Source organism: Salvelinus alpinus, chromosome 2 (genome assembly GCF_045679555.1).
Source record: "Salvelinus alpinus chromosome 2, SLU_Salpinus.1, whole genome shotgun sequence".
NCBI lineage: Eukaryota > Metazoa > Chordata > Actinopteri > Salmoniformes > Salmonidae > Salvelinus > Salvelinus alpinus.
In genome coordinates, this window is record NC_092087.1 from 89,809,836 (window position 1) to 89,828,535 (window position 18,700).

General features: G+C 45.8%; 1 protein-coding gene and 1 long non-coding RNA gene across 2 annotated transcripts in view; both read right to left on the minus strand.

Moving 5' to 3' along the window:
* Nucleotides 1-527: 527 nt before the first annotated feature.
* Nucleotides 528-5,739, minus strand: LOC139568142 (uncharacterized). Its single transcript, XR_011673529.1, has 2 exons — nucleotides 5,541-5,739; nucleotides 528-5,317 (listed from the first exon to the last, which is right to left on the minus strand). It is a non-coding gene; the product is annotated as an uncharacterized lncRNA (long non-coding RNA).
* Nucleotides 5,740-6,560: 821 nt separating this feature from the next.
* LOC139568144 (somatostatin receptor type 5) overlaps nucleotides 6,561-18,700 on the minus strand; it is a 110,149-nt gene continuing 98,009 nt past the window's right edge. The window contains exon 6 of the mRNA XM_071389880.1: nucleotides 6,561-7,343. Coding sequence (XP_071245981.1) covers nucleotides 7,293-7,343 — 51 coding nt within the window. The 3' untranslated portion in view covers nucleotides 6,561-7,292. The remainder of the gene's footprint in view (nucleotides 7,344-18,700) is intronic.

An 18,700-nucleotide genomic window follows, 5' to 3' on the forward strand; every position in this document is an offset into this window, starting at 1 on the left:
TTACAGACCGAAACAACGCAGAGAGGATTCACCATGAGTCCAAAACACTGGATACGGAGACCGAGTCCGGGACTCTGCACACCCAAGCTGAGGGGACGCGGCACCTGGGCGAGAGACTGCAGAATATCCACTTTTGAAAGTCAGAGCTGCAGCGGCACATGGAACAGCTGGTGGCCGAGACAGACCTCCTCCTGGGGCAGAAGAGGAGGCTGTTGAAGGCGCTGGACGCCACCGAGATCCCGTTCGCCATCGCCACGGATAACCTAACCTGTCGGTAACAGTGACCGCGTAGAAGAGGAGCTGCTGATGATACAAATAAAACAAATGTTTTGTCTTTGCTCTAGTTCACCTAAATACTTGTATCATTACTAAATGTTGCCTAGACGTTATTTCACTAGAAACCAATCTGAAAATAACGTGATGGTTGTGTTTGTGTACCACAGGAGGTGGAGTTGATCAGGAGCATCCAGGCTCTGTTGAAGAGAACGCTGAGTCAGGCTGTCAATCAAATGAAGTGAGCGTCACAATTAAACAATAAGGGTTTTTATTTATCAAAACTTGGATGATACAAATTATGACAAGGAAATAAACCAAAGTGCTTTAAAATATACCAAGGGCTAAATTACTTGAAAAACGGACTGTCCTATAAAGTATTAACTTAAAAATAACTAATCTATAACGTGCAGGAACAGAACGTACATAAACCAAAAATCAACTCACTGATGGGACGTTCCACGGAGACTATAAGGGGAGCTCCAAGGCAAGTCTGCTAACCATCAAGTTTTACATTTCTACAATAATGATTACGTTATATACAAGCATTATTTTAACAATAACAGTACATAATATAAATGTACTACTGTACTTCGCTATTTTAAACTCGTCAAAGGGAAAAAATAATTCCCCTGGGGTGAACAGAGGGTGGGCAATTCCCAACGTCCTTCCGGAACCGTATTTTAACCCTGGGATTCAGGTCGGACCTCCTTTATCAGAACACCGCGGCATCCATCACTGCTGAGGAATAGACGTAAACAAGACATTACTTTGAACTGTGACTATTTACTTGAGAATGATAATGGTTCAATTATAACAATGACTGTTACCACGTAAACTATGAAGCGTTCACGCAACATAGAAAACAATGATAGCAAATGTCAAACTTTCTGCAATACAGTTAAGTTACGTATGTTACGATATAAACAAAAGATGTGTCGCATCGTCATTTATATTATGTGTACAGTGCAAAGTGAGTGATAACGTGCATAAAATTAAAATGATATTTGTTATGGCCTGTACACTACCGCGTGGCTCGCTTGTGGGCATGCTGGCAGCAGCAGTTCGGTTGTGCAACAGTAATTCAACATAGTAAGTTTGTATGACGATCTGGTTATTAAATGGGAAACCAGTTTAAAGACAGTTCTGGTGCCGAACGTTGCTGCCCTGTTTCCAATCGTCCACATTGCTGCTGGGAGAACCTATTCAAGTAAGTAAATACACTTTGGGGAAAAGACTATACCCGTGTTCGAATACCCATAACATACTGTATACTACATATTAAATGAGTGTATATACTATTAGTTAATTTTAGGAAACTGTAAACGAACGGTATCCTTCCAATTCGTTAGTTGATGCTGTTACTATGCAACTTCTTGCTAGCTTGTTAGTAAAACAAATGACAAGACATTTTACAACTTCATTAAAACAATGTCCATTAAGAACGCTCAACGACTATACCGCTAAGCTAAGAATTACGTGAATAATCAAGTCAATAGGTTGCGTATGTAAATTCACTCTACTCCGATTTCAGAGCAGTCTCGTCTGTGTGCCAGAGCGAAGAATAACTGACGAATCTACGAACGCCTAACACCCATAGAATATGGCCGGTGTCAGTAAATATCGGCAAAAAGGCGTAATTAAATTGTTGCCAGCAGCACAGTTCGCCACCAACGCCCTGGACAACATGAAAACAACCTAACCAGTTCTGCTAGGGCGAGTAAAATTAAGTAACGTTACCTAGCCAGTTAGCTCGACTGCCGTTGTGAGCGTCCAGTGTGCGTTCTGAACGCTTCAAGATCTAAACGCAATTTACGAACACAGTTGAGTAGTTAGATAGCATATACGTTAGTTAATATACTGGCAAGTTCGATGTATTAGTAGCCAACTAACGGGTAACTTAACTAGCCAACGTAACGGCACATAGTGCTATATTGATATGCTATGCGGTTCGTAAGGATAGCGTAGGGCTCACGTGCGGTTGAATGTGGCCGAGATATCCAGAGGCACCACCGTTTGTCAGATTTGTAATTAAGATAAACTTGAATGGTGTGGTTGATACACGAGTAGTGTCTGCACTGGCCAACTGGCAGAATTCCTACAGCATCCGTGTAGTCCTGCAGGAGCTCAGACGACTCATGATGTGCAAGGAGAACATGACGCTCCCTCAGCAACCAGAGGGCCAGATCTACACCAACTGAGCCCAAGCTACTACTCTCCTTTTCCATCTTTTGTTTGCGTTTATCCTTTCATCCCATCCACCACCTCCCTCCTTATTTTCATTAATTCGCCAGCCAACACTCTAGCGCACACACACATAGGGACGTACGTGTGGCCGAACACACGAATGCAGACACCCACAACCTTGCAATCACTTCTACATGCGCCATTCCCAGGCCCTGGACCTTAGAGTGTAAAAAAATAAAATTAAAATAAAAAGGATAGAGTAGCTAACAAATCGTCTGGCAACATAATGTGTAACTTATTTGAAAAGTAATTACTTTATTACATCGATATTTCTTTAACATTTGTCATAATTAGTTAAAGCAATGAATTCGTATATTTTCCCGTCGGACTTTTTCGCCATTTTCTTCAAATCTGAAAACGTCGAAGCCCATTTTCGGAAGAACTGCATTATGGGCCATAAAAGCACGGAAATGTTGTCCACTGCTTGTATACTTTGTATTTTCGGTAATGAAGTACGAAATGCGGGAACTTTTGGTAAACTAACTATACCCATACTATGACCAATAAGCATACTAGTCAATTTACTTCACAAATAGTATTGTAATGACTCTGGGTTACAGTATGGTTAGTATAAGTATTTGAACATAGTCGATGTATTATTAGCTAACTAGCTACAGTGCAAGTTAACTCAAATGAGCTGCTAACGTAGCTAGCTATTTAGCCAACTTTACAGACTGTAAAGCTAGCTAACTGAATTAAATATCACCAGTTACCTAACTTCATAATGGCTATCTTGATGTAATTGTAAAACAAACTCCAAATGCATTTGTAGGTAGCTAGCTAACAGCCATGGAAGAGAGTGAAAGGATAGCTGCTCCAACTGTTAAAGAAGGTAGAGTAGGCTATTCTGGTTGGGCAGGTACTGTTGTGTAGTTCCACTCCATAGTAAGAAGTGAGGACGGAGATAATAGTAACATAATATTCAGTGCGGTCTAATTTTAGTATAATGAAGTCTGTTTTCTGTCCTCAGATACAGAGCTGTGAAACCCTGTCTGCAGATGAAGAGCAATGGTTCCCAGTCCTGTTCCTGGGGTCTCAAAGGGGTGCACATTTTTATTTTTGCCTCAGTGCTACCCAGCTGATTCAAATGATCAAGTCATCATCAAGCTTCAAGTGGTATTTATGTATTCATTTGTGACGATTTTCTGCCATCATTGTAAGCCTGCCCCACACACACACACACACTATACATTTATTAAACATAAGAATGAGTGTGAGTTTGTCACAACCTGGCTCATGGGAATTGACAGAGCTCTTATAGGACAAGGGCACAAAATAATATAATACAATTCAATAAATTTGCTATTTATTTAACCATCTTACATATAAAACCTTTTGTTAATCGATAATGGTTAAAAAATAAAAGTGTTATTGAAATGTGAATCACATTTTTGTTTGGGAATACCTGCTGTAGGTTATATCAGCTGTGTCGGCGAACCCCTCCCGCATCTTAACTGGCTACATAGAGGGTACAGCATGACCAGAGGTGAGAGATCACTTGGTTGGGTCAACAGGAAGTATTATTAAAGAGATGCTTTACATTGAAATACAGATAGAGATGTAGTAGTCCCAGAGTTTAGAATTTTACCTCCTGATGATTATGACTGACAGTGATGGCATGATTAAGCCTTGTTTTTTTTCAGTCTCTCGTCTGCTGGTATGTTTTGATGTGAGAGAGGATGCCAACCCCCAGTTCCATCATCGCCACCTCACCCGCTGTTAAGATAACCTTCAGGCCAACTTGGGGCCCAAGGCTGGTTAGGAGACACGTATGTAATTAAGTGTAGTAGCACTGTAATCTTTCCCTGCTCCTCTGTTCTTACCTCTTTCCCTTTGTCTTTTACACTCACACCTCTCTCCCCACATTTCTTCCTCTGTTATTATAATTTGTACCAGCTATGCATTGAAGTACAGATTGTACTAATATTTTTAATAATATTAGAATTATAATATTTATAACACTTGGATAATGAACTTCTTTCAATAAAGCGTTTCACACTCTCTACTGTTTGAATGAAGTCTCTCATTTGATGAAATACCACACCTATCCTGTCCTCAGTTCAGTGCAGATGAAGGAAATGAGATAGATGAACCTATTTACATGATGCATAGGAAGTGTAGTGTACTGTTTCTTTAAAATTCTGTTTCTGTATATATGAATTACAAAACAGCCTTTTAACTAGTTAAATCATGTTTCTAGTCTATTGCATAGTTAATGTGTAACCAACCATTGATGTCCCAATACCAGGATTGGTAAACACTGTTGAAGTGTATAATTGTAATACAGACACAGCATCATTCAAAGAATGCCGTTTGATATGACTGGAAAATAATGTCTCAGACATTCATACCTGAACCGCAGCTTTATTTGCCAAGGTAGAGAACATGATCAGTGAATATATTCAATGTGGGGATATCATGCTTGGTAATAACTTGCATCCTTGGCACAAAGTTATATTATATTCTACTCAATCCATAGGCTTCATTGATGCCAGTCAGACTGTTTTGAAGTCGATACAACCGGCTATGATAGCTGAGGTTCATAGCTAGGTTCTGAACTAATATGTATACCAAACGTTTGGGTCCATACACAGATCGGCTACACATCATAGGCATACAGGTATTTTTATCCTCCACTACACAATAAACAAGAAAATAGTTTGCTAGTTACGTTATCAACAAGGCAAGCTTACAAAATTGTACATTCAATTTGAGGTAAATGCTTTACCTAGCTAGATTATTTACATCCACTGTTTCACAAGACGACAGCCTGGTTTGCTGATTGTTTCAGGAGTCCCTAAAACAAACACGAATTACAATTTCATACCCATGTCACAACGCCCATAAAACTAGCTAGCTGGCTACTGTTAGCTAGTCAGCTAGCTTGCTAAATCGCGATTTTCGTAAATGAACTTTATGACAAAAAAATATGCATAATCGTTTGTCTCTACATTAACTAACATATTCCTGTCGACTGTACATTTTTTTGCATGATCCGTTATGACGTTATAATCACTTACATTTGCTTCCATCCTAGTATTTCTGTCAGGCATCTTTGCAGCAGCTGAGCCGGGTTGCAGCCTATTCATTAGGTACCAAACACAGGAAAATGGACTACCTGAGGTTGTCCAATAAGAAACGCTCGTTTTCGTTTTCCAGTGCAAATTGTTTGCCTACGTTTTGCTCATGTATGCACTAATGAATAATGATCCTGCAATGGTAACAATGTCCTTTTTTTGTCCTATGGCGCCCCCTACTGTCTGTAATACGTAGCTACTCACCCACAAAGCATGCAAAGGAAAAACCAAGGAGGCCCGAGATGCAAAAAGTGCCAGTGAAAAGTGCTAACAGGTGATAAACAGCACTGATGTTTAGGCATAGAAGCCCAAACGTATTCTCCTTTTTTATTCATCACATTTGATCACTTTGCATCAAGGCTGACACTCAGTACCCCCCCAACTCAGACAACCTACAGGACCAGTGAGTAGCTGTATAATACACACAGTACCACCCCAACTCAGACAACCTACAGGACCAGTGAGTAGCTGTATAATACACACAGTACCACCCCAACTCAGACACCCTACAGGACCAGTGAGTAGCTGTATTATACACACAGTACCACCCCAACTCAGACAACCTACAGGACCCGTGAGTAGCTGTATTATACACACAGTACCACCCCAACTCAGACACCCTACAGGACCAGTGAGTAGCTGTATTATACACACAGTACCACCCCAACTCAGACAACCTACAGGACCAGTGAGTAGCTGTATTCTGCCCAACCAAGCAAAAAGTCAGTAACTGCTCATTTGGTCAAAAATGTGTTAATGTAATTTTTGCTACATTAAATACATGCTTAATCATGTGGACAAGTATCCTGCCTCTATTCTATTGTGTTCTGGTGAAAATTGGGGTTATGTTATTTTGCTTGGTAGGGCGGTATTATACACACACACGTGCACACACACACACACGCACGGATGTATGCACGCATGTATTATACACACAAACACAAACACAGACTCTCTTTCTTTTTAAATACATATTTTATTGCATGTATGAGTGCATACAATTATTGACAATTAAGTACAAATGTATGCTTTTAAAATGCTTCTTATCTAAACACACACTATATATGCCACAACTGTAACACAATTAATTTGCAATTCTAACAAGCTCCTTGGTATGTGACAATACTTTTATTCAGCTCAGCTTTTTCCTTCAGTTCCTGAAATTCCTGTTGAAAGTTGTTGAGCTGGGTCTGAGAGCCTTGGACCACGACGGTACCGGTGTGATAAAGATTCACTGTAATAACATCCTTAAAGTGACTGTCATCCACATACGCTTTGACCTGTATGGCATTGTTGATGTCTCTCTCTTTAGTGTTGGGGTAGGCTTGGTGCAGTGCACTACACCAGGCTGCGGGGTGCGCCGTGTAGAAAACATAGTTGGTTTTGACTCTGTTCCTCAGTGCTTTTCTGTAATCCACTATCAGCGTCTCAGGATGTTTCCTCAAGACTTCCTCCTTGTGATGTTTCCTAGCCTCAGAATCCATACCTTCAGGGTATGGGATTTCAATGGCCTGCACCACACCTAGATTGATGCTGCTTCTAGGCTTTACTCCAGCGCCCTTACGTTTTACCTTCAGTGACCGTGACAGTCCTCGTCCTGTTCTTCCAAAACCCCGGAACATTTCAAATAATGTTGTGAACTTGAAGGTTAAAAAAGATAGTAGGCTTATCTTCAGTATCTCACGTTGTTGTTGTCTATTTAGTCCTGGGCAATCTGGGTAATTTGTCCCTCTGTCCTAATGTTGCCTGTTGAACATCCAAAACATGCAGAGATCAGAATGTTGAAAACAGAAGTACTAACTTAGTCTCAATCTTAAAGTGCATACAGCTCATTACAAGTGCCAACAACTGGGTGACACATAGCCAAGAGGTTAAAAGCACTGGGCCTATAATCTGAATAAATCTGCCGTTCTTCCCTTGAGCAAGGCAGTTAACCCCCAACAACAACTGGTCCCCAGGCGCCGTGGACGTCGATTAAGGAGTCGTTGGGTTGAATGCAGTTGAATGTATTCAGTTGTGCAACTGACTATGTATCGCCTTTCCCCTTTTCCAACCAAGGTTTATTATTATTATTGTCCACTACAGAAACTAATACTAACCATGAAAACGAACCATGTAAAAATACAAGACATCATTCTCTTACCAGGAATAGGATGATTAAAATCGGCAAAAACCGCTGCGACTGGCAGCATGTGATTCCAACAGACGAGGTTCCTTCTGCATTTTTCAAAAACGTACAAACGCTAAATACTGTAAAAGCTTTGGATGCCGCCGACACGTGTCTTCCGGCGGTGTTTTGAGCAGGTGCGTATCACATGAAGATGATGCATCTTGAAAGTGACCAGTGTTTTCCATGTTATCATGTAATGTATCTCGTGTCCCTATTCATACACTGGTCACTTTCAAGATGCATCATCTTCATGTGATGGTGGTGGTGGTGGGGGGGGGGGGGGGTGACGGTGTTTTGAGCGGGTGCGTATCACATGAAGATGATGCATCTTGAAAGTGACCAGTGTTTTCCATGTTATCATGTAATGTATCTCGTGTCCCTATTCATACACTGGTCACTTTCAAGATGCATCATCTTCATGTGATGATGGTGGGGGGGGGTGTGGGGGTGACGGTGTTTTGAGCGGGTGCGTATCACATGAAGATGATGCATCTTGAAAGTGACCAGTGTTTTCCATGTTATCATGTAATGTATCTCGTGTCCCTATTCATACACTGGTCACTTTCAAGATGCATCATCTTCATGTGATGATGGTGGGGGGGGGTGTGGGGGTGACGGTGTTTTGAGCGGGTGCGTATCACATGAAGATGATGCATCTTGAAAGTGACCAGTGTTTTCCATGTTATCATGTAATGTATCTCGTGTCCCTATTCATACACAACTAAAAACTACTACTACTACACACGTCTACTACTACACAGTATTTGTGTTTACTGAGTCTGCCAGATCAGAGGCAGTAGGGTGGTGGTAGGGGTGGTGGTGGTGGGGGGGTGGTGGTGCTGGTGGTGGGAGTGGTGGTGGGGGGGTGGTGAGAGAGAGCGATAACGTTTTTCTTCTTTCTTCCCCATCAGGGCACTTTGGGATGTGATGTGCGTGAGTAGAGAGAGTGACTGATCGAGACAATTATAGTTGGGTGGGTCATCCGCTGTACTGTAGGTGACACGTGCTTCAGGAAACGCTTACAGAGAATGCTGCAAGCAGACCCGCTGTTGCCACACACACCAATTCACCATCCTTACTACACACGCACACACACACACACACACACACACACACACACACACACACACACACACACACACACACACACACACACACACACACACACACACACACACACACACACACACACACACACACACACACACACACACACACCAGTGACCATCACTACTAGCCATTTCCCAGAGGATATTATAATCTGGTTGTCAATCTTTACCAGGGTTAATTTGAATTTAAGACACCCAATTCAGGAAGTGATTTTATATTTAAATGTAAAACATTTAACATCTTTTTAAATAAAAAGCTTCTCCTCTTCCATTTATTGAGAAGTCATCCTGAACTAACTGACTTGACCCCAACTTTGACATTTACTATACCCATTTACAATGGGCAGAAACCCAAACTCACACATCCTAGTCAGTTAAACATTTACGCAAGGCTTTATTTTCATTTCCTTAATCCAACATCCCACAAAACAGCTGGACATTTCCCCATAAATGGTATTGTGGTTTGGTTAGCTATCAAATTCACTGATGTGTGAAGTACAGTTTTCCACTCTGTCTGTGTGTACACATCTAACAGCGCTGTCTGTGTGTAGACATCTAACAGCGCTGTCTGTGTGTAGACATCTAACAGCGCTGTCTGTGTGTAGACATCTAACAGCGCTGTCTGTGTGTACACATCTAACAGCGCTGTCTGTGTGTACACGTCTAACAGCGCTGTCTGTGTGTACACGTCTAACAGCGCTGTCTGTGTGTACACATCTAACAGCGCTGTCTGTGTGTACACATCTAACAGCGCTGTCTGTGTGTAGACATCTAACAGCGCTGGCTGTGTGTACACGTCTAACAGCGCTGTCTGTGTGTACACATCTAACACCACTGTCTGTGTGTACACATCTAACAGCGCTGTCTGTGTGTACACGTCTAACAGCGCTGTCTGTGTGTACACGTCTAACAGCGCTGGCTGTGTGTACACGTCTAACAGCGCTGTCTGTGTGTACACGTCTAACAGCGCTGTCTGTGTGTACACGTCTAACAGCGCTGTCTGTGTGTACACATCTAACAGCGCTGTCTGTTTGTACACGTCTAACAGCGCTGTCTGTGTGTACACGTCTAACAGCGCTGTCTGTGTGTACACGTCTAACAGCGCTGTCTGTGTGTACACGTCTAACAGCGCTGTCTGTGTGTAGACGTCTAACAGCGCTGTCTGTGTGTAGACGTCTAACAGCGCTGTCTGTGTGTACACGTCTAACAGCGCTGTCTGTGTGTACACGTCTAACAGCGCTGTCTGTGTGTACACATCTAACAGCTCTGTCTGTGTACACATCTAACAGCGCTGTCTGTGTGTACACGTCTAACAGCGCTGTCTGTGTGTACACGTCTAACAGCGCTGTCTGTGTAGACGTCTAACAGCGCTGTCTGTGTGTACACGTCTAACAGCGCTGTCTGTGTGTAGACGTCTAACAGCGCTGTCTGTGTGTACACGTCTAACAGCTCTGTCTGTGTGTACACGTCTAACAGCGCTGTCTGTGTGTACACATCTAACAGCGCTGTCTGTGTGTACACATCTAACAGCGGTGGCTGTGTGTACACGTCTAACAGCGCTGTCTGTGTGTAGACGTCTAACAGCGCTGTCTGTGTGTACATGTCTAACAGCGCTGTCTGTGTGTAGACGTCTAACAGCGCTGTCTGTGTGTACACGTCTAACAGCATTGTCTGTGTGTACACATCTAACAGCGCTGGCTGTGTGTACACGTCTAACAGCGCTGTCTGTGTGTACACATCTAACACCACTGTCTGTGTGTACACATCTAACAGCGCTGTCTGTGTGTACACGTCTAACAGCGCTGTCTGTGTGTACACATCTAACAGCGCTGGCTGTGTGTACACGTCTAACAGCGCTGTCTGTGTGTACACATCTAACACCACTGTCTGTGTGTACACATCTAACAGCGCTGTCTGTGTGTACACATCTAACAGCGCTGTCTGTGTGTACACGTCTAACAGCGCTGTCTGTGTGTACACGTCTAACAGCGCTGGCTGTGTGTACACATCTAACAGCGCTGTCTGTGTGTACACGTCTAACAGCGCTGTCTGTGTGTACACGTCTAACAGCGCTGTCTGTGTGTACACATCTAACAGCGCTGTCTGTGTGTACACATCTAACAGCGCTGTCTGTGTGTAGACATCTAACAGCGCTGGCTGTGTGTACACGTCTAACAGCGCTGTCTGTGTGTACACATCTAACACCACTGTCTGTGTGTACACATCTAACAGCGCTGTCTGTGTGTACACGTCTAACAGCGCTGTCTGTGTGTACACGTCTAACAGCTCTGTCTGTGTACACATCTAACAGCGCTGTCTGTGTGTACACGTCTAACAGCGCTGTCTGTGTGTACACGTCTAACAGCGCTGTCTGTGTAGACGTCTAACAGCGCTGTCTGTGTGTACACGTCTAACAGCGCTGTCTGTGTGTAGACGTCTAACAGCGCTGTCTGTGTGTACACGTCTAACAGCTCTGTCTGTGTGTACACGTCTAACAGCGCTGTCTGTGTGTACACATCTAACAGCGCTGTCTGTGTGTACACATCTAACAGCGGTGGCTGTGTGTACACGTCTAACAGCGCTGTCTGTGTGTAGACGTCTAACAGCGCTGTCTGTGTGTACATGTCTAACAGCGCTGTCTGTGTGTAGACGTCTAACAGCGCTGTCTGTGTGTACACGTCTAACAGCATTGTCTGTGTGTACACATCTAACAGCGCTGGCTGTGTGTACACGTCTAACAGCGCTGTCTGTGTGTACACATCTAACACCACTGTCTGTGTGTACACATCTAACAGCGCTGTCTGTGTGTACACGTCTAACAGCGCTGTCTGTGTGTACACATCTAACAGCGCTGGCTGTGTGTACACGTCTAACAGCGCTGTCTGTGTGTACACATCTAACACCACTGTCTGTGTGTACACATCTAACAGCGCTGTCTGTGTGTACACATCTAACAGCGCTGTCTGTGTGTACACGTCTAACAGCGCTGTCTGTGTGTACACGTCTAACAGCGCTGGCTGTGTGTACACATCTAACAGCGCTGTCTGTGTGTACACGTCTAACAGCGCTGTCTGTGTGTACACGTCTAACAGCGCTGTCTGTGTGTACACATCTAACAGCGCTGTCTGTGTGTACACATCTAACAGCGCTGTCTGTGTGTAGACATCTAACAGCGCTGGCTGTGTGTACACGTCTAACAGCGCTGTCTGTGTGTACACATCTAACACCACTGTCTGTGTGTACACATCTAACAGCGCTGTCTGTGTGTACACGTCTAACAGCGCTGTCTGTGTGTACACGTCTAACAGCGCTGGCTGTGTGTACACGTCTAACAGCGCTGTCTGTGTGTACACGTCTAACAGCGCTGTCTGTGTGTACACGTCTAACAGCGCTGTCTGTGTGTACACATCTAACAGCGCTGTCTGTGTGTACACGTCTAACAGCGCTGGCTGTGTGTACACGTCTAACAGCGCTGTCTGTGTGTACACGTCTAACAGCGCTGTCTGTGTGTACACGTCTAACAGCGCTGTCTGTGTGTACACATCTAACAGCGCTGTCTGTGTGTACACGTCTAACAGCGCTGTCTGTGTGTACACGTCTAACAGCGCTGTCTGTGTGTACACGTCTAACAGCGCTGTCTGTGTGTACACATCTAACACCACTGTCTGTGTGTACACATCTAACAGCGCTGTCTGTGTGTACACGTCTAACAGCGCTGTCTGTGTGTACACGTCTAACAGCGCTGGCTGTGTGTACACGTCTAACAGCGCTGGCTGTGTGTACACGTCTAACAGCGCTGTCTGTGTGTACACGTCTAACAGCGCTGTCTGTGTGTACACGTCTAACAGCGCTGTCTGTGTGTACACATCTAACAGCGCTGTCTGTGTGTACACGTCTAACAGCGCTGTCTGTGTGTACACGTCTAACAGCGCTGTCTGTGTGTACACGTCTAACAGCGCTGTCTGTGTGTACACGTCTAACAGCTCTGTCTGTGTACACATCTAACAGCGCTGTCTGTGTGTACACGTCTAACAGCGCTGTCTGTGTGTACACGTCTAACAGCGCTGTCTGTGTAGACGTCTAACAGCGCTGTCTGTGTGTACACGTCTAACAGCGCTGTCTGTGTGTAGACGTCTAACAGCGCTGTCTGTGTGTACACGTCTAACAGCTCTGTCTGTGTGTACACGTCTAACAGCGCTGTCTGTGTGTACACATCTAACAGCGCTGTCTGTGTGTACACATCTAACAGCGGTGGCTGTGTGTACACGTCTAACAGCGGTGGCTGTGTGTACACGTCTAACAGCGCTGTCTGTGTGTAGACGTCTAACAGCGCTGTCTGTGTGTACATGTCTAACAGCGCTGTCTGTGTGTAGACGTCTAACAGCGCTGTCTGTGTGTACACGTCTAACAGCATTGTCTGTGTGTACACATCTAACAGCGCTGGCTGTGTGTACACGTCTAACAGCGCTGTCTGTGTGTACACATCTAACACCACTGTCTGTGTGTACACATCTAACAGCGCTGTCTGTGTGTACACGTCTAACAGCGCTGTCTGTGTGTACACATCTAACAGCGCTGGCTGTGTGTACACGTCTAACAGCGCTGTCTGTGTGTACACATCTAACACCACTATCTGTGTGTACACATCTAACAGCGCTGTCTGTGTGTACACATCTAACAGCGCTGTCTGTGTGTACACGTCTAACAGCGCTGTCTGTGTGTACACGTCTAACAGCGCTGGCTGTGTGTACACATCTAACAGCGCTGTCTGTGTGTACACGTCTAACAGCGCTGTCTGTGTGTACACGTCTAACAGCGCTGTCTGTGTGTTAACATCTAACAGCGCTGTCTGTGTGTACACATCTAACAGCGCTGTCTGTGTGTAGACATCTAACAGCGCTGGCTGTGTGTACACGTCTAACAGCGCTGTCTGTGTGTACACATCTAACACCGCTGTCTGTGTGTACACATCTAACAGCGCTGTCTGTGTGTACACGTCTAACAGCGCTGTCTGTGTGTACACGTCTAACAGCGCTGGCTGTGTGTACACGTCTAACAGCGCTGTCTGTGTGTACACGTCTAACAGCGCTGTCTGTGTGTACACGTCTAACAGCGCTGTCTGTGTGTACACATCTAACAGCGCTGTCTGTGTGTACACGTCTAACAGCGCTGGCTGTGTGTACACGTCTAACAGCGCTGTCTGTGTGTACACGTCTAACAGCGCTGTCTGTGTGTACACATCTAACAGCGCTGTCTGTGTGTACACATCTAACAGCGCTGTCTGTGTGTACACGTCTAACAGCGCTGTCTGTGTGTAGACGTCTAACAGCGCTGTCTGTGTGTACACGTCTAACAGCGCTGTCTGTGTGTACACATCTAACACCACTGTCTGTGTGTACACATCTAACAGCGCTGTCTGTGTGTACACATCTAACAGCGCTGTCTGTGTGTACACGTCTAACAGCGCTGTCTGTGTGTAGACGTCTAACAGCGCTGTCTGTGTGTAGACGTCTAACAGCGCTGTCTGTGTGTACACGTCTAACAGCGCTGTCTGTGTGTACACATCTAACAGCTCTGTCTGTGTACACATCTAACAGCGCTGTCTGTGTGTACACGTCTAACAGCGCTGTCTGTGTGTACACGTCTAACAGCGCTGTCTGTGTATACGTCTAACAGCGCTGTCTGTGTGTACACGTCTAACAGCGCTGTCTGTGTGTAGACGTCTAACAGCGCTGTCTGTGTGTACACGTCTAACAGCTCTGTCTGTGTGTACACGTCTAACAGCGCTGTCTGTGTGTACACATCTAACAGCGCTGTCTGTGTGTACACATCTAACAGCGGTGGCTGTGTGTACACGTCTAACAGCGCTGTCTGTGTGTAGACGTCTAACAGCGCTGTCTGTGTGTACATGTCTAACAGCGCTGTCTGTGTGTAGACGTCTAACAGCGCTGTCTGTGTGTACACGTCTAACAGCATTGTCTGTGTGTACACATCTAACAGCGCTGGCTGTGTGTACACGTCTAACAGCGCTGTCTGTGTGTACACATCTAACACCACTGTCTGTGTGTACACATCTAACAGCGCTGTCTGTGTGTACACGTCTAACAGCGCTGTCTGTGTGTACACATCTAACAGCGCTGGCTGTGTGTACACGTCTAACAGCGCTGTCTGTGTGTACACATCTAACACCACTGTCTGTGTGTACACATCTAACAGCGCTGTCTGTGTGTACACATCTAACAGCGCTGTCTGTGTGTACACGTCTAACAGCGCTGTCTGTGTGTACACGTCTAACAGCGCTGGCTGTGTGTACACATCTAACAGCGCTGTCTGTGTGTACACGTCTAACAGCGCTGTCTGTGTGTACACGTCTAACAGCGCTGTCTGTGTGTACACATCTAACAGCGCTGTCTGTGTGTACACATCTAACAGCGCTGTCTGTGTGTAGACATCTAACAGCGCTGGCTGTGTGTACACGTCTAACAGCGCTGTCTGTGTGTACACATCTAACACCACTGTCTGTGTGTACACATCTAACAGCGCTGTCTGTGTGTACACGTCTAACAGCGCTGTCTGTGTGTACACGTCTAACAGCGCTGTCTGTGTGTACACGTCTAACAGCGCTGTCTGTGTGTACACGTCTAACAGCGCTGTCTGTGTGTACACGTCTAACAGCGCTGTCTGTGTGTACACATCTAACAGCGCTGTCTGTGTGTACACGTCTAACAGCGCTGGCTGTGTGTACACGTCTAACAGCGCTGTCTGTGTGTACACGTCTAACAGCGCTGTCTGTGTGTACACGTCTAACAGCGCTGTCTGTGTGTACACATCTAACAGCGCTGTCTGTGTGTACACGTCTAACAGCGCTGTCTGTGTGTACACGTCTAACAGCGCTGTCTGTGTGTACACGTCTAACAGCGCTGTCTGTGTGTACACATCTAACACCACTGTCTGTGTGTACACATCTAACAGCGCTGTCTGTGTGTACACATCTAACAGCGCTGTCTGTGTGTACACGTCTAACAGCGCTGTCTGTGTGTACACGTCTAACAGCGCTGGCTGTGTGTACACATCTAACAGCGCTGTCTGTGTGTACACGTCTAACAGCGCTGTCTGTGTGTACACGTCTAACAGCGCTGTCTGTGTGTACACATCTAACAGCGCTGTCTGTGTGTACACATCTAACAGCGCTGTCTGTGTGTAGACATCTAACAGCGCTGGCTGTGTGTACACGTCTAACAGCGCTGTCTGTGTGTACACATCTAACACCACTGTCTGTGTGTACACATCTAACAGCGCTGTCTGTGTGTACACGTCTAACAGCGCTGTCTGTGTGTACACGTCTAACAGCGCTGGCTGTGTGTACACGTCTAACAGCGCTGGCTGTGTGTACACGTCTAACAGCGCTGTCTGTGTGTACACGTCTAACAGCGCTGTCTGTGTGTACACGTCTAACAGCGCTGTCTGTGTGTACACATCTAACAGCGCTGTCTGTGTGTACACGTCTAACAGCGCTGTCTGTGTGTACACGTCTAACAGCGCTGTCTGTGTGTACACGTCTAACAGCGCTGTCTGTGTGTACACATCTAACAGCTCTGTCTGTGTACACATCTAACAGCGCTGTCTGTGTGTACACGTCTAACAGCGCTGTCTGTGTGTACACGTCTAACAGCGCTGTCTGTGTAGACGTCTAACAGCGCTGTCTGTGTGTACACGTCTAACAGCGCTGTCTGTGTGTAGACGTCTAACAGCGCTGTCTGTGTGTACACGTCTAACAGCTCTGTCTGTGTGTACACGTCTAACAGCGCTGTCTGTGTGTACACATCTAACAGCGCTGTCTGTGTGTACACATCTAACAGCGGTGGCTGTGTGTACACGTCTAACAGCGCTGTCTGTGTGTAGACGTCTAACAGCGCTGTCTGTGTGTACATGTCTAACAGCGCTGTCTGTGTGTAGACGTCTAACAGCGCTGTCTGTGTGTACACGTCTAACAGCATTGTCTGTGTGTACACATCTAACAGCGCTGGCTGTGTGTACACGTCTAACAGCGCTGTCTGTGTGTACACATCTAACACCACTGTCTGTGTGTACACATCTAACAGCGCTGTCTGTGTGTACACGTCTAACAGCGCTGTCTGTGTGTACACATCTAACAGCGCTGGCTGTGTGTACACGTCTAACAGCGCTGTCTGTGTGTACACATCTAACACCACTGTCTGTGTGTACACATCTAACAGCGCTGTCTGTGTGTACACATCTAACAGCGCTGTCTGTGTGTACACGTCTAACAGCGCTGTCTGTGTGTACACGTCTAACAGCGCTGGCTGTGTGTACACATCTAACAGCGCTGTCTGTGTGTACACGTCTAACAGCGCTGTCTGTGTGTACACGTCTAACAGCGCTGTCTGTGTGTTAACATCTAACAGCGCTGTCTGTGTGTACACATCTAACAGCGCTGTCTGTGTGTAGACATCTAACAGCGCTGGCTGTGTGTACACGTCTAACAGCGCTGTCTGTGTGTACACATCTAACACCGCTGTCTGTGTGTACACATCTAACAGCGCTGTCTGTGTGTACACGTCTAACAGCGCTGTCTGTGTGTACACGTCTAACAGCGCTGGCTGTGTGTACACGTCTAACAGCGCTGTCTGTGTGTACACGTCTAACAGCGCTGTCTGTGTGTACACGTCTAACAGCGCTGTCTGTGTGTACACATCTAACAGCGCTGTCTGTGTGTACACGTCTAACAGCGCTGGCTGTGTGTACACGTCTAACAGCGCTGTCTGTGTATACACGTCTAACAGCGCTGTCTGTGTGTACACGTCTAACAGCGCTGTCTGTGTGTACACATCTAACAGCGCTGTCTGTGTGTACACGTCTAACAGCGCTGTCTGTGTGTACACGTCTAACAGCGCTGTCTGTGTGTACACGTCTAACAGCGCTGTCTGTGTGTACACATCTAACACCACTGTCTGTGTGTACACATCTAACAGCGCTGTCTGTGTGTACACATCTAACAGCGCTGTCTGTGTGTACACGTCTAACAGCGCTGTCTGTGTGTACACGTCTAACAGCGCTGGCTGTGTGTACACATCTAACAGCGCTGTCTGTGTGTACACGTCTAACAGCGCTGTCTGTGTGTACACGTCTAACAGCGCTGTCTGTGTGTACACATCTAACAGCGCTGTCTGTGTGTACACATCTAACAGCGCTGTCTGTGTGTAGACATCTAACAGCGCTGGCTGTGTGTACACGTCTAACAGCGCTGTCTGTGTGTACACATCTAACACCACTGTCTGTGTGTACACGTCTAACAGCGCTGTCTGTGTGTACACGTCTAACAGCGCTGTCTGTGTGTACACGTCTAACAGCGCTGTCTGTGTGTACACGTCTAACAGCGCTGTCTGTGTGTACACGTCTAACAGCGCTGTCTGTGTGTACACGTCTAACAGCGCTGTCTGTGTGTACACATCTAACAGCGCTGTCTGTGTGTACACGTCTAACAGCGCTGTCTGTGTGTACACGTCTAACAGCGCTGTCTGTGTGTACACGTCTAACAGCGCTGTCTGTGTGTACACGTCTAACAGCGCTGTCTGTGTGTACACGTCTAACAGCGCTGTCTGTGTGTAGACGTCTAACAGCGCTGTCTGTGTGTAGACGTCTAACAGCGCTGTCTGTGTGTACACGTCTAACAGCGCTGTCTGTGTGTACACATCTAACAGCTCTGTCTGTGTACACATCTAACAGCGCTGTCTGTGTGTACACGTCTAACAGCGCTGTCTGTGTGTACACGTCTAACAGCGCTGTCTGTGTAGACGTCTAAC